The 14,578-nt window shown below is 41.7% G+C and overlaps 1 protein-coding gene across 1 annotated transcript; it reads left to right on the top strand.

Annotated features, from left to right (window-relative positions):
• Positions 1-7,884: 7,884 nt before the first annotated feature.
• LOC113192176 (intercellular adhesion molecule 5) lies at positions 7,885-14,297 on the top strand. The gene is made up of 7 exons (XM_026402217.1): positions 7,885-7,939; positions 9,901-10,167; positions 11,008-11,328; positions 11,608-11,886; positions 12,618-12,887; positions 13,535-13,777; positions 14,089-14,297. Exons 1-7 carry the CDS (start codon positions 7,885-7,887, stop codon positions 14,295-14,297), a joined length of 1,644 nt encoding a protein of 547 aa, XP_026258002.1.
• Positions 14,298-14,578: the final 281 nt, after the last annotated feature.

The following is a 14,578-nucleotide window of genomic DNA, read 5'->3' on the forward strand; positions in this document are numbered from 1 at the left end:
ACTCTGTTTCACTGACCATTCTGATCAGTAGTTAACCTATTAGGACAGGTTGAAAACATCTAAACAATTCAACAAATCCTTGAGCATAACCTTTGCCAGAGCACTTTTCCATTTAAAGGAACAACTTCTCTACTTCCTTAGGAAAGCACCTTTTATATAAAGACATGGGTTAGCCAAGTAAGCCTATTTACCAAAATTAACTCAGGGCCAATTTATAAAATTAACAGAATACTTAAAAATATTTTTACATGGTACAACTATTTTTTAAAAAAATATTTATTTGTTTTAGTTGTAGTTGGATATAATATCCTTAATTTACTTATTTATTTTTATGTGGTGCTGAGGATGGAACCCAGGGTCGCCTTGCATCTGGCTAGGCGACCGCTGAGCCACAACCCCAGCCCCTGATACAGGGGCTATTTTAATGCCTTGAAATTTAAGTTTTTCAATAAAAAAAGCAAAGTTTGGCTGATATGCCATTGAGGAATTGGAAAAAAGGAAAATAAAATTATAGCATTTGACAAAATAAAAAAATTACATTCAGGGGCTGACACATAGCTCAGTGATAAACTGCTTGCCTAGCATTTGGGAGGCCCTGGTTTCTACCCCCAGCACTACAAAACAAAAACAAAAAAAGAGACACTCAAAAAGGTATCTGAAATAAATAAGTAGCCAAAAAATCCTGCCAAATATGAGTACGGAAATTTTGGTTTCTGACCAAGAATGATTAGGATGTTGATGTGTAGCAGTTTGGCAAAATGAACATAAAATGAGTAAACCATTCAAAGCCACAAAGGAGAAATAAAGGTACCTTGAAGCGTTACTACACTATATCTTAAGGACTTGGCTCAGATTTGCTTTTGGTTTTGTTGTTGTTGTTTGTGGCTTTTCTTTCTTTCTTCTTTTTTTTTTTTTTTTTTTTTTGCCCCCAGTACTAAGAATTGAACCTGGGGCCTTGCACATGCTAGGCAGGTGCTCTATAGCTGAGCTACATTCCAAGGTAGGCTCAGATTTAACAGAAATGTCTGTGAAGGATCCAAAAAATAAAAACAAAACAAGAGGTGAACATGGGGGCTGGGATTGTGGCTCAGCGGTAGAGCGCTCGTCTAGCACGTATGAGGCCCTGGTTTCCATGCTCAGTACCACATAAAAATAAATAAATAAAATACTACAACTAAAAAATAAATATATATTAAAAAAAAACAAGAAGTGAACGTGTTAAAAAGTAATTTAACATAGGAAATTTACTGGGAAGCAATAGGAGCAACCACATGATAATACATTTTGCTAGAAATAACACATAAGGAGATATGCAAATGAAGAAACTAGCAAAAATATTTTTCTGCTTATTAAGAAAACAGCTGTGTTGGGATATAGATGACAATTAACCACACATTTGAATTTACACAACTTTATAAATTTTGACATAAACTCTATTCCCCACCCCCTCCCTTGGGTACCAAGCATAAAACCTAGGGGTGCTTAACCACTGAGCCGCATCCCCAGCATAGAATAGAATGCCTTTATTATATTTATTTTTATGTAGTACTGAGGATCGAACCCAATGCCTCACACATGCTAGGCAAGCGCTCCACCACTGACCTACAACCCCAACCCTCCCCAGCCTTTTTTATTTTTTGAGACAGGGTCTCCATAAATTGCTGAGATTTTAGATTCTCCTGCCTCAGCCTCCTGAGCCACTGGGATTACAGGAGTGCGCGCCACCGCCACAAACTTTATTTTCTTAAAGACTTTAATTACCTTGTGACTTAACTTCACACAAATTGAATAATCCTTGCAATGCTTCCCGGAAGATACATAACTACCCACCAATTAAATCTTTCCAGTTGGGCGCGGTGGAGCAGGCCTGTAATCCTAGCAATTTAGGAGGCTGAGGCAGGGGGCAATCACTGGCTCGGAAACAGTGAAGTCCTGTCTCAAAAAATAGAGAGGGTTGGGGATGTAGCTCGGTGGTAGGGCGCTTCCGGATTCAATTCCCAGTATCACAAAAAACAAAATATCCCAAATTTCCCAGCAATCTCCGAAATCTGTCAAAACCAGGCCCTACAGTAGTTAACTGCTGGCAAGTTTATTAAGAGTTAGAAGAAATACTGCGTTTTGAAGAATTGGTATCAGGAGTCCTCCCGGTTTTGCCCTGTTGAGCTGTTAGCGGGATTGGGATGTCAAAGGTGTGCCTCTGAATAAGCACAGTTCCTCATTCCGCTTCTGAACGAGGATGCCACGGGTGGGGATGTTGACCAACGTTACCAGCCCAGAAGAAGGTGGTGGTAACATCTTCTCTGGACAAACCCCAATTTTCATTTGGAGAAAAATGAGCGAAAGATGATCGCTTAAAAGTGTTATTTGCGTGTGGAATGGGGCATAAAAATGGGAGCAGGGGCTCGAGGAAAAAAGGACTTTTCGAATACTGCCAGAGCCTCGCTAAACCTACTTCCCAACTCAAGCGGGGGCAGCCTTGAGTGGACCCCGGAGAAATTTTGAAAAGTAAAACACTCAAGACTAAGGACTTTCAAGATGTAAGGTCCTAGGAAGGAATACGGCTGCGCGCGCATCTAACTGCAGCACTGGACGACTCCTGGGTTTAGGCAGAACCACCAGACGAACAGGCACAGGAGACGACAATCTCTTGTTTTTCTTTATAGAGCCACTATTTGTTGCAACATACATTTCCATTTCATTTTCACTTTATTTCATTAGGTAATAAATATCTGAGTCAAATATATGCTCTCAGCCACACCAGAATACAGGCCTCCCTACCCTTATCTTCCCTACGCACCCCTACGGTCGTTTTTACCTTCCTGCTCGCCTCACTTGACTCAACCAATCCCGCTGAGATTTCGCGTTTGCGTCACGAGTTTCTAGGCGATCAGGAAAATCCTCTCCGCGGCTGCGCGAAGACGCGCCCCCTCCTGGTGGTGCAGACCTAACGGTCCAAGCGCGTGCGAGTTGTTGAGAGTGGAGTGTGCCCGGCGTCTAGCGGTCGAAGATTGGTGTCCCTTGAAGCGAAGAGCTGCCCCGCGAGGGCAAGGGACGTGCAAACGGCCCCGGCTCAGTGAGGACTTAGGTTTTATTTGGTTTGTGTTCATTCTGGGTTCTGCCCCGGCTTTTCTGTCAAGTCTGGAGGCCTCGCTCATGGTGAGCTTCGCGCCTCACACTAGTGAACTGGACTGGGTGCCGCGAGGAACACTCGTTTATTTTCCTTTTCTATTTTTTCCGTGCTGGGAATTGAACCCAAGGCCTTTCACATATTTTAAAAATGTTTAAATATCGTCTGCCTTAAAAAGAAAAAAAAAAGATTTTAATGGAGCTGGCGTGATGACTATGCTTGTAATCCCAGAAGCTCAGAGGGGAGGCTTAAATTCGAGGCCAAGGGCTGGCCAAGGGCTCACTTGGTAGAGCGCTTGCCTTCTATGCACAAGGCCCTCGGTTCAACCTCCAGCACCACACACACACACACACAAAAAAAAAAAAAAAAGAAAAGAAAAAAGAAAAAATCGAGGCCAGCTTCAGCAATTTAGCGAGGCCCTAAACAATTTAAGGAGACCCTGTCTCAAAATAAAAATGAAAAGGGCTGAGGCTGTAACTCAGTAGTAGAGCACCCCCAGGTTCAATACCCAGTACCCCGCCCCCCCCCCAAAAAAAAAAGTCCCTCAAGGCTACAGTCAGGTACCGCCCCTCATCCTGGAAGCTCCTCCCAGCCAGAACTGGTCTGATGTCCTCCACCCTGGCGGTGGGCTAAGTTTCTTTGCATAAGATGTATCTTTTTGTCTGTAAAAATTCTAGGCTCTTGAGATCCAACATTGGATAAAACAAAGGGTCCTGCCAGTCCAGGGCAGGGGAGGGAGAGACACTGATGCGAGACACAGGTCTTTGAAGTAAAGAGTGTGTTTGAGGGTGATGTGAGCCATGGGAAAAGAAAGTAACAAATTGAGGGTGAGTCTTGAGGCTCTAACAGAGGGGAGGTAAGTTAACTGGGGTAGTGTTGGGGAAGAAGGAAGAAAATCACAGGCAGAGGAAATTGAAGGTGGTTTAAAGGGCAGACTATAACTCCTGTTTATAAGAAACCCTTGTATGTAAGAGGAAGGTGTGGAAGGTGGGAATCCTGAACTTGTACCGGGGGTCCAGTACAGGCCACTCAGCCAAAGCAATCCACAGCAGGGACTGGGGTGCTGGCCTAGACTTTCAGATAGTTTAATCTTTAAATATTTGGCATAGAATCTATGGAAAAAGCCAGAGATCTAAAAATTGTTTTCTCCTAGGGATGCTGATTTTATTAACAAAATGAATATAAAATCTTATGTTTGAAAACCTGATCATAACCTGCCACTTGAAAGCAAGGTTGGAAGATTAGAACTGTGTGGATAGTGCATAGGTGGTGGGGAGGGCATGAAAAAACAGAACAAAGTGTATGTCAATATATGAATGTGAAAACAAAAAGAATCTCCATCTCTCATCCCTGCATCCTGTTTCTTATGCTTACTTATGGGCATAAATATGTACTAGTAGTGATTACAAGGAAATAAATTTGGTTTAATAGTGATCAGAAATGGAAAATCTTTGTTTTACCTAAGATTCTAAGAGCAGAACATAGTAATGAGATAAATTCACAGCAAGGTTAGTCTTTGTAGCAGAAGTCTACATCAACAAGCTCAAGATAGATTAATAGAAGGAGCTCTGATTTAACTTCTGGAGAATTGTGACAAAGTGGTCCCATCAAAGCACAAATAACTTGGATTCATGGAAGGTACAGAAGCAGTGAAGGACTGAGCATTGGTGAACATTTGAAATGCCTAGATTTGAATTCTGGCTTCCCCTATTATTAATTGTGTGATCTGAAGCAAATTAGTTTATCCCATGCTTGGATTATAATGTATGTTTACTGAATGTTAGAAATTATTACTCAGAATATAATAGTCATTGAAATAAGATACAGAACAGTAGAGTATTAAAGCCTGAAGTAGTTATGAAGAGAGTACTTTTCCCTCAAAGACTTCAAAAGTTCATTTGGATTATATCATGTGCAGATAGATAATGTGACTGATACATTATTTTAAAAATTACATAGCATGTACTGAGGGTATATCTCAGAGGTAGAGTTCTTGTCTAGTATGCACAAGGCCATGGGTTCAATCCCCAGCACCAGAACAAAATTAATTAACAAAATGAATGTTAAAATGTCCATCAAGCAGTAGGAAATCCATTTTCTTTTGTCCTGCCCATGCCACTTCCAAAAAAAATATATTACATATGAAATTGATTGTCTAAATTTTATGTAAGGTGTAGAAAATATTTAAAACACTGCTATTTTATTTATATAGTTGATTTGCACTAACTCATTTGATTCTTTTTTTTTTAAAGAAAGAGTAAGAGAGAATGAGAGAGAGGGAGAGATAGAGAGAATTTTAATATTTATTTTTTAGTGTTTGGCAGACACAACATCTTTGTCTGTATGTGGTGCTGAGGATCGAACCCGGGCTGCATGCATGCCAGGCGAGCGCGCTACCGCTTGAGCCACATCCCCAGCCCCTCATTTGATTCTTATCTCCTTTTTAATATTTATTTTTTAGTTTTCGGTGGACACAATATCTTTATTTTATTTTTATGTGGTGCTGAGGATTGAACCCAGCGCCCCGTGCATGCCAGGCGAGCGCGCTACCGCTTGAGCCACATCCCTTCCTTTTTTATTATAACACTTAGAATTGTTGTTGTTGTTATTATTTGCTATATCCCTAGTGCAGAATTATTATTTTTTACATTTATCTTTTCCAATAGACTTGTAGGAATTATGTGTCACAGGACAAAATGTCTTCAACACCTTGAAGAGCTTGGCATGTTGTAGATGCTCAGTGATTGTTGAAAGAAAGAATATATAATATAAGCAGTCCCACTTGGGACTTTTGTACTTTTTCCAACTCTGTTGGCTGAGTTAAGTCATATGTGTCCATTTCTTTGTTCACTACCAGTTCAGACCAAGTTGATGTTCTTTCAGAACTCTAATTCAAGCTATTTTTTCTAAGAAAAATTTCTTTTTACTTTCCTTTTTTCTCTCCACAGTGTATGCTTGGAATCACACTCAACTCTCATTTAGTATTTGAATTTTCAAACATTGTGTTTTGTACAGGTCTACTTCAATGCATAAAATAATAGTCATCTAAATTCATACTTCTAAATGAATGCTATCCCTCAGAATTATACTTTGGGAGGCTATGAGCTCTCACTGATGACACCTTTCACCTTTATTTAAAATTTCTTTGAAAATGATTTTTAGAACTTCCAAGATATAAAATAAAAATCTTTCTCTTTTTTTTTTGGGGGGGGTAGTGGGGATTGAACTCGGGGGCACTCAACTATTGAGCCACATCCCCAGCCCTATTTTGTATTTTATTTAGAGACAGGGTCTCACTAAGTTGCTTAATGCTTTGCCATTGATAAGACTGGCTTTGAACTCCAGATCCTCCTGACTCAGTCTCCCTAGCTGCTGGGATTACAGGCATGTGCCACTGTGCCTGGCAACAAAAATCTCTTTATTCAACTATCTTAATATTCTTTGAACAAAAATATTACTCAGTCACCTTATTTGCCAAACTTTGCTCTGAGTGACATATATCTTTTACCTGGGAAGATCTGTTTATCATTGAAGACATTCTTAAACTCATGTTTTGAAATTTTCTTCAGAGTCTGAGTGTTTTATTTAGAATATCTTCAATGATATTTTTCTTAGAAAAAAATTAGCTTGATTAATGTTTTGAAAGAAAATCAATTTGGTATGAATTGGTGATAAACAAAAAAGTAAACACATAAGACTTAACTCAGCCAAAGCAGTAATCCAAAGTTTTTTTGGTGAATGTGGAGGCAGGTCAAAAGGAGGTGAATTATCTGAGGAATATTTCTCAGAGGTCCTGAAGACAGTGTCCTGATGAAACATTTCTCCCTTTTTTCAGAGAACAAGATTGTAATGACCATGTTCTCTAGATTGAGGGTCACATTCTTTTATTGAATAGTGTCAGAGAAACACTACCAAAATCCATCTCTAAACTGTTTTATATGTTTCCATGTTGGCTCTGTGGACTCAGTCTAATAGATGGAGGCAAACTAGTAAAAGCATAAGTACAGTACAATTTTATATAAGAATCTTGCTAGGGGCTGGGGATGTGGCTCAAGCGGTAGCGCGCTCGCCTGGCATGCGTGCAGCCCGGGTTCGATCCTCAGCACCACATACAAACAAAAGATGTTGTGTCCACCGAAAATTAAAAAATAAATATTAAAATTCTTTCTCCCCTCCCTCCCTCCCTCTCTCTCTCTCTCTCTCTCTCTCTCTCTCTCTCTCTCTCTCTCTCTTTAAAAAAAAAAGAATCTTGCTAAACAAATATTCCTTCATAGCTGGGTGTGGTGGTGCATACCTATAATTCTAGGTACTCCAGAGGTTGAGACTGGAGGATTGCAAGTTTGGGGTCAGCCACCCTCAGCAATTTAGCAAGAATACACCTCAAAATTTTAAAAATAAAATAACAGTTGGGGATGCAACTCAGTGGATGAACTCAGCATCCCTGGGGGATCAATCCCCAGTTCTCCCAGTATTGCAAAAAAAAAAAAAATCAAGTATTTCTTTGTTCTTTTACATATTTTCCCTCATCTTTATCCTATGCTCATAAGCCAAACTTAAATAAATACATGCAAGAATTTCTTTTAGTATACTCAAATTATTGATATTTTTGCTATAGTCTCTCCAGACTACATGAGGTATAAGGAAAGGGGCTGACTTAACAATATCAAAAAATAATTTTCTATATCTTTTTTTTGGTCACTTTTCCCAGCATTACTGCTGTTTTTCTTTCTTTCCAGCTTTTAGCCTTTCTCCCAAAGATGGAAATGCTTCTGTTTGGTATCTGGACCCTACTGACATTGATCCCTTGCCCAGGTGAGGCTATTTGGGAAAGTTTCTTTAGGCCAGTATGTGTATGGATACACATGTTTGGTCAGTGAGCAAGGGGATGGGGCAACACTTCAGTATTTATTCATCTTGACTCTTGGGAGAAATTATCCTATCTCTTGATTCACTGGAACACAGAATCTCCAGGTGTCTCTGGGTTGTAATTGGGTAACCTAAATTAAAAGACCATCAGAGAGAACTCTGTCTAGGAAATGTGTCTTTTTCAGCAAGGCTCTCTGCTACTCTACGACTGTTCTTGTCTTGGTAGGATCATGTAGTAGAACAGAATTACTCACTTTATGGCAGCTGGGAAGTGAAAGGAGGGAGAGGAGAGGCTGGGATTCCAATATCCCTTTCTAAGGCATGCCTCAATGACCTGTCTTCTACTAGACACCATCTCTCAGTAGAGAGATATTCCCTTCAAGAACATTTTACTTGGGCTGGGGGTGTAGCTCCATTGGTAGAGTGCTTGCCTTGCATGCACAAAGTCCTGGGTTCAATCCCCAGCATCACACACACACACACACACAAAGAATGTTTTACTTCTTTGTGCCACCTTTTGTGTCATGACGAGCCATAACAGATTCCTGGCATCACACATTCTAGGCAAGGACTCTAACACTAGCTACATCTCCAGCCCTATAATAGGATCTTGTTAGGACAGGGCCTATTATAGCTCAGTTGCAAAAAGTTGTTGCATTGGTAACAGGAACTCTGGAGCCCTATCAGGTAATATTTCTACAGGTGTTGTGCAGAGGGAAATATTTGGTAGATATAGTGGATGGTGGACATGGTAGCTAAAAGGGACTGTGCACCTTACCTACATCAGGTATCTAAAATATATCTGATGTTTCCCTCAATGCATCTGAGACTGTTTCCCTAACATTGTGTTAGCTTTCCGTTGCTGGAACAAAATACCTGAGGGAAAAAATTAACTTGAGGAAAAGCTTTTTTGGCTCATAGTTTCAGAGGTTTCAGTCCATGACTACTCAACCATATTGTTTTTGGGTCTGTGGTAAGGCAGAACGTCATAATAGGATCATGTAGTAGAACAGAATTGCTCAACTTATGGCAGCTGGGAAGCAAAAGGAGGGAGAGGAGAGGCTGGGATTCCAATATCCCTTTCTAGGGCATGCCCCAATGACCTGACTGTCTTCTACTAGACCCCATCTCCTGAAGGTTTCACCATCTCTCAGTAGTGCCACAATCTGGCAACCAAGCCTTTAACATATGGGCCTTTAGGGGTCATTTAGCTCTAAAGCATCAGAGAACAAACTTGTAAATACTTCAAAACATTTGTTGCCTTAGCAGCAAAGCAAAATGGAATATTCTCACTCTAAGAAGAGGTAGAAAGTTCCATAGGAAGTGAGTGACCATGGTAGTCACCTTTAGGCCAGTGGTTTTGAGAGTTTGGTGTGTAGAAGGTCCCCAAGAGGCTTGTTTTGACCGCTAGCATGTTTCCAAGTCCTGCCTTCACCAGTTCATAGTCACTCAGTCTGACATGGGGTTGGAATCTACAGCATTCCAGTTGACTCTAGTAAAGGCAGTCATTAACTATAATTTGAGAAAAACACAGCTTTGAGGTATAAGTGACAAAGCTCTTTTACTTAGGGATCTGTATGCTAATCCCATGACGGTCCTCAGTAGCCAGTCCTGGGGAGCTTCTCAAAATCTGAAAGCTTAGGAAAAGAATAGATTTGTGGACATGATTTTTAGCAACTCCAAAATGCCATTGTGAAGTCAAGATCTCAAGAAAGAAGATGGGTGAAGGAGTAATGGTTGAATTGGGACTCTCAACCAGTGATTAAAGTTCTTTTTTGTTCAGTCTCCTGAACCTTTTATATTCAGGGCAGGTTTTCCTTTACCTAGAACTAGATAAAATAAGCCTTGTATTTTGTCTGGGTCTCATGATCTTCACCAAAGTCTTCAGCATATGTGGTTCATTTCAGGGGCCATAGAAGAGCTTTTTGAGGTTTCTGTTTGGCCAAATCAGGCCCTAGTGGAATTTGGACAGTCTCTAGTGATCAACTGCAGCACAACCTGCCCAAATCCAGGACCCAGTGGAATTGAGACGTTCTTAAAGAAAATCCAGGTGGGCAAAGGGCTTCAGTGGAAGGAGTTTCTCCTGGAAGATGTCACAGAGAACTCTGTCCTGCAGTGCTTCTTCTCTTGTGCAGGGATTCAAAAGGATACAAGCCTGGACATCATTGTGTATCGTGAGTGGGGCAGAAAACTGGGGAGGAAAGAGGAGTGGAAGAATGGGAATCTGTCTTATTTAGGGGAAAATTAGGGCCCTTATTAAAGATTTCTGTCATACTGGAAGATTCCAGAGGCAGATGCTTCTTTTTCCCTTTGGCAGAGGCTGAGTTCTGGGTTTTGTGTTAGCAGACTGTCGAGGGCATCCAGACATAGCTTCTGGAGGACAGGAAGCAGATGCTAATACTCACTTCTGAATCATCAACAGAATATGATATTAGTGCTGATTATTTGCTACAAGTTGTTAGAATAACAGAAAGGAGAGTCATTTTGAGCTGGGGTGGTTAGAGAAGTCTACGAAGAAGGAGATCCCTGATTTGAAGAATGGGTAGACTTTGAATTGTTGGAGAAGGTAGTGAGGGGGATCGTTCTGTGGGGCAACTAGCAGTAGTAAAGGTAGGTCTGTAAGAATAAGTGAAATCTCTGTAGGTGAAAAACTTAGTTAGCTAGAGTGATTTTTGTGTGATGCTAAAAGTATTTTAGAAGTTACTCAGCCTCTGAACACCCCTGGTAAAAGATAAAAGCTCTCCAGAATGGCAGCAACAAAGCAAAGGACCTCCATTCCATTGTCACATTTCTGGGTTATGGCTCTAGCCACCTTTGATGAGCAAGAAGAACTAGAAAACTAACTCATCCCATCTATGGTGGGGGCAGCAGGAAATTGACACTATATCAGATAATTTAAAGGTAGTAGTCATCTTCTGTCATTTGCATATTCACAGGCTTCCTGTCCTATGCCATTTCTTTCTGGAGAAGTGGGTAGCTCTCACTCATCAAGCCCTACCTTTTTTGTTTTAAAGAGCCACCAGAGCAGGTGATCCTGGAGCTTCAGCCTGCATGGGTGGCCGTGGATGAAGCCTTTACAGTGAAGTGCCAAGTGCCCAGTGTGACACCCCTGGAGAACCTCACTCTTACTCTTCTCCAGGATAATGAAGAACTGCACAGAAAGAACTTTGTGAGCATGACTGTGGCCTCTCAAAGAGCTGAGGTCACCATCAGTGTCAGAGCCCAAAGGGAGAATGACAGGTGTAATTTCTCCTGCCATGCAGAATTGGATTTGAGTTCACAAGGTGGAGGGCTCTTTCATGGCAACTCGGCTATCAAGCTACTCCGGATCTTTGGTGAGTTTGAGGCCAGGTGTGAAAGGAATCCTGGCACTCATTTTGCTCATCTTGCCTTGGCCTTTGAGTTCTTGTTTTGGTTGAGGCTGTGAGGTTAATTGAACTCCACCTTTACTTTTTAACTCACCTTGAGAGAGAGAGAGAGAGAGAGAGAGAGAGAGAGAGAGAGAGAGAGAGATTGATTTTAGCCCCACTCCCATCCTACATTGTATGGTCCTACATAACACATGATTTATCATGACTTTCCTCTTTTCTTGCCTTTTGCTAATTTCTTGGCAGAATTCTCTCAGAGCCCCCAGATCTGGATCTCTTCCCTTCTGGAGGTTGGGATGGCAGAGACTGTGAGCTGTAAGGTGTCCAGGGTGTTTCCAGCCAAAGAAGTTATATTCCACATGTTCCTGGGAGATCAAGAGCTGAGCCCCTTCCTCTTCTGGAGAGAGGACACAGCATGGGCCAATGGCACTGTTCGGGCCATGGAGACTGGTGATCAGGAGCTGTCATGCCTTGTGTCTCTGGGTCCAATGGAACAGAAAACAAGAAAGTCCGTGTATGTCTACAGTAAGTGACCTATCTCTTCCTTTTCCCATGTGAGTTCTCTGCTCTTGAAAACTAACACAGAAATGGGTTGGTAATTCAACTGTAGGTATCTCTGCTAACCTTTGCCAGGTATGCTCTCAAGTGAATATTAGTCTTCATCTTTCTCTGTATGTGTAGGCAGGTTGGGATGTGCATCATGACAGTTCTAGCCAGCCTTCACCCTTGCTTCCTAAGGCCATCCTGTGTACAGAGCAATTACTGGTGTTTGAACTTCATTCTAGAATGATTATTTGAAGGGAAATCTAAGATGAAAAGAGATCTTACTGTCCTTTCAATAAAGGCATATAACCAAATATGTGTACACTGCAAATCCCCAAACCTCTTTGTTGTTCAGCCTTTACAGAAGCATAATGGCATCCAAAGTCTTTTTTCCTGTTGTGTGTCTATCCAAGGGAGACCTCCAGCAGAAAGTACAAAAATAGCTGCCAGTTTTGAAAAATGTGTTTTCTTTATTCTTCCTTTTTATCCTTTTTTCTTTCTCCTTTCTTCCTTCCTTTTTCCTTCTTTCCTTCTTCCTTTTTTTTTTTTTTTTTTGTGTGTGGTGCTGGGGATTAAACCCAGGTATATTCAACTACTGAGTCACACCCCAGCCCTTTTTATTTTTTATTTTGAGACAGGGTCTTACTAAGTTGCCAAGGATGGCCTTGAACTTCCTTCCTCATCCTCTTGGGTCCTTTTTCCTTTCTTTATAGGTTTCCCTCCACCCATCCTGGAGATAGAAGAATTATATCCTTTGGCAGGGACAGACATTAATGTGACCTGTTCAGGCCATGTATTAACATCACCCAGCCCTATTCTTCAGCTACAGGGAGCCCCAACCCTCTCTGCTCCTGGGGAGACTGTATGGCTTCTACTTACTGCCAGGGAGGAAGATGATGGCCGAAATTTCTCCTGTGAGGCTTCTTTGGAAGTACAGGGTCAGCGGTTGGTTAAAAACACTGTGACACAGCTTCATGTCTTATGTGAGTAGAGACCTGGTCTTTCTTAAAATAAGGATTATTTGTTCCCCTCCCAGAGATCTTCTTGGCCAGTAACTTCATTGTTAACATTGCCATATTTTCCTCATTGAAAAATTAAAGAAAATACAGTGAAAGCTCTCCAAGCTTACTTGCCCCCAAGAAAGTGAGTGGGTAGGAAAATGAAGGGAAATTGGAACCCAAAAGGAAAGTGGTTGCAGTGATTAAACAGCAATAGTTGAGAGCTGATGACTGGGAGAACATAGGAAGGGGAAGTTGGAGCTGATGCTAAGGAGGAAAGTTTCCAAAAATTCCATATCAAAATTTGTAATTTGCAAAGTGGGAAAATCCTCATTTCTGAGTTCACCCCTGCTCAACTCCTTCTCCACTGGGGAGCTAAATCGGTAACAGAACAGTGTTACCATTAGTCTGAATCTGTAAGCACACTATAGGCTGCATCTCAGACTTCTTTTCCACAAGGAGGGAAAGAGGAGCTGGCTCAAACAGGGAACTAATAATCTTCCCCTTGGGAAAGAAAGCTGTTAGGTGGAGGGAGCAGCATTTGGGTGGTGTGGGGAGAGGGAGCTCAGCATGGAGGTGAGAAGGGGAACAGAGCATACTGAGTTGGCCTCCTTGGGGACTCTGTTTTGCAGATAAGCCAAGGTTAGAGGAATCTGGTTGTCCTGGCAACCAGACATGGGTAGAAGGAATGGAGCAGATGCTTACCTGTGTCCCAGAGGGAAATCCAGTTCCAGCTTTGGAGTGTACTTGGAATGGGATGATCATTGACCTTGAAGTGCCACAGAAGGCAACCCAGAACCACACAGGCACCTACTGCTGCACGGCCACTAACAAGCTGGGCTCTGTCAGCAAAGATATTGATGTCACTGTTGAAGGTAACTGCTGCTGCCCTGCTATCAGACCCAGGATGGAATTCCCTTAGGGAATTTTATTGTAGATGGACACAATACCTTTATTTATTTTTGTAGTGTTGAGGATCTAACTCAGTGTCTCACACATGCCAGCCAAGTGCTCTACCACTGAGCTGCAACTCAAGCCCCTTGAGATTGTTACTTAAGCATGGAAAGAAGAAAGATTTTATTGGGCTGGGGAGGAAGAGACTTAGAAGTGGGTCTGGTGGTAAGGGTGGGGTTATTCTCTTGTCCTCAAACCCCTCTCAGTTCTCTGTCTTCTGTGCTTGGACTAGGACTGGATAAAGGAGTCAACTCAACTCTCTTCATCATCATTGTCGTCCTTGGAGTGGGTGGCATCACCTTAGCACTGTATTTAAACTATCGGCCCTGCAAAATGAAGAGGAAGAAATTGCCCTATAGGCAGAAAAAGTATAACAAAGAAGAAGAAGAAAATCAGTTTGCTGTTCAACAAGCAGAAAAGTGCAATTCACATAATTGTTGACTAGAAACAGCTCTTTGGTTGACAGAATTACTACTGGGGTTCCCCAGGGAGGGAAGAGTGGACAGAGGAGAAAGGAAGAAACAACATGAGGCTACATTACCCTTTGTGTTATGTTGTCCCATAAAACAGACATGTTTCAGGCCCCCCATGTCCTTTGTGTCCAGTCCAACCACAAGTTCACTTTTCTCTTTGAGTTCACTCCAGTCACTAGGAGTTTCATTCTCAGTGTTCAGCTAGTGAGAGGGTCACAGAAGGCAACCCAGAACCATCTTGCTATGTGC

The sequence above is a fragment of the Urocitellus parryii genome, chromosome 7, assembly GCF_045843805.1.
Source record: "Urocitellus parryii isolate mUroPar1 chromosome 7, mUroPar1.hap1, whole genome shotgun sequence".
In the NCBI taxonomy this organism is placed as follows: Eukaryota; Metazoa; Chordata; class Mammalia; order Rodentia; family Sciuridae; genus Urocitellus; species Urocitellus parryii.

Coding starts and splice junctions, on each gene's coding strand:
- LOC113192176 (XM_026402217.1), top strand. CDS start 7,885: ATGGAAATGCTTCTGTTTGGTATCTGGACCCTACTGACATTGATCCCT. Junction 10,168..11,007: donor CCTGGACATCATTGTGTATC/GTGAGTGGGGCA, acceptor TTTGTTTTAAAG/AGCCACCAGAGCAGGTGATC. Junction 11,329..11,607: donor CAAGCTACTCCGGATCTTTG/GTGAGTTTGAGG, acceptor ATTTCTTGGCAG/AATTCTCTCAGAGCCCCCAG.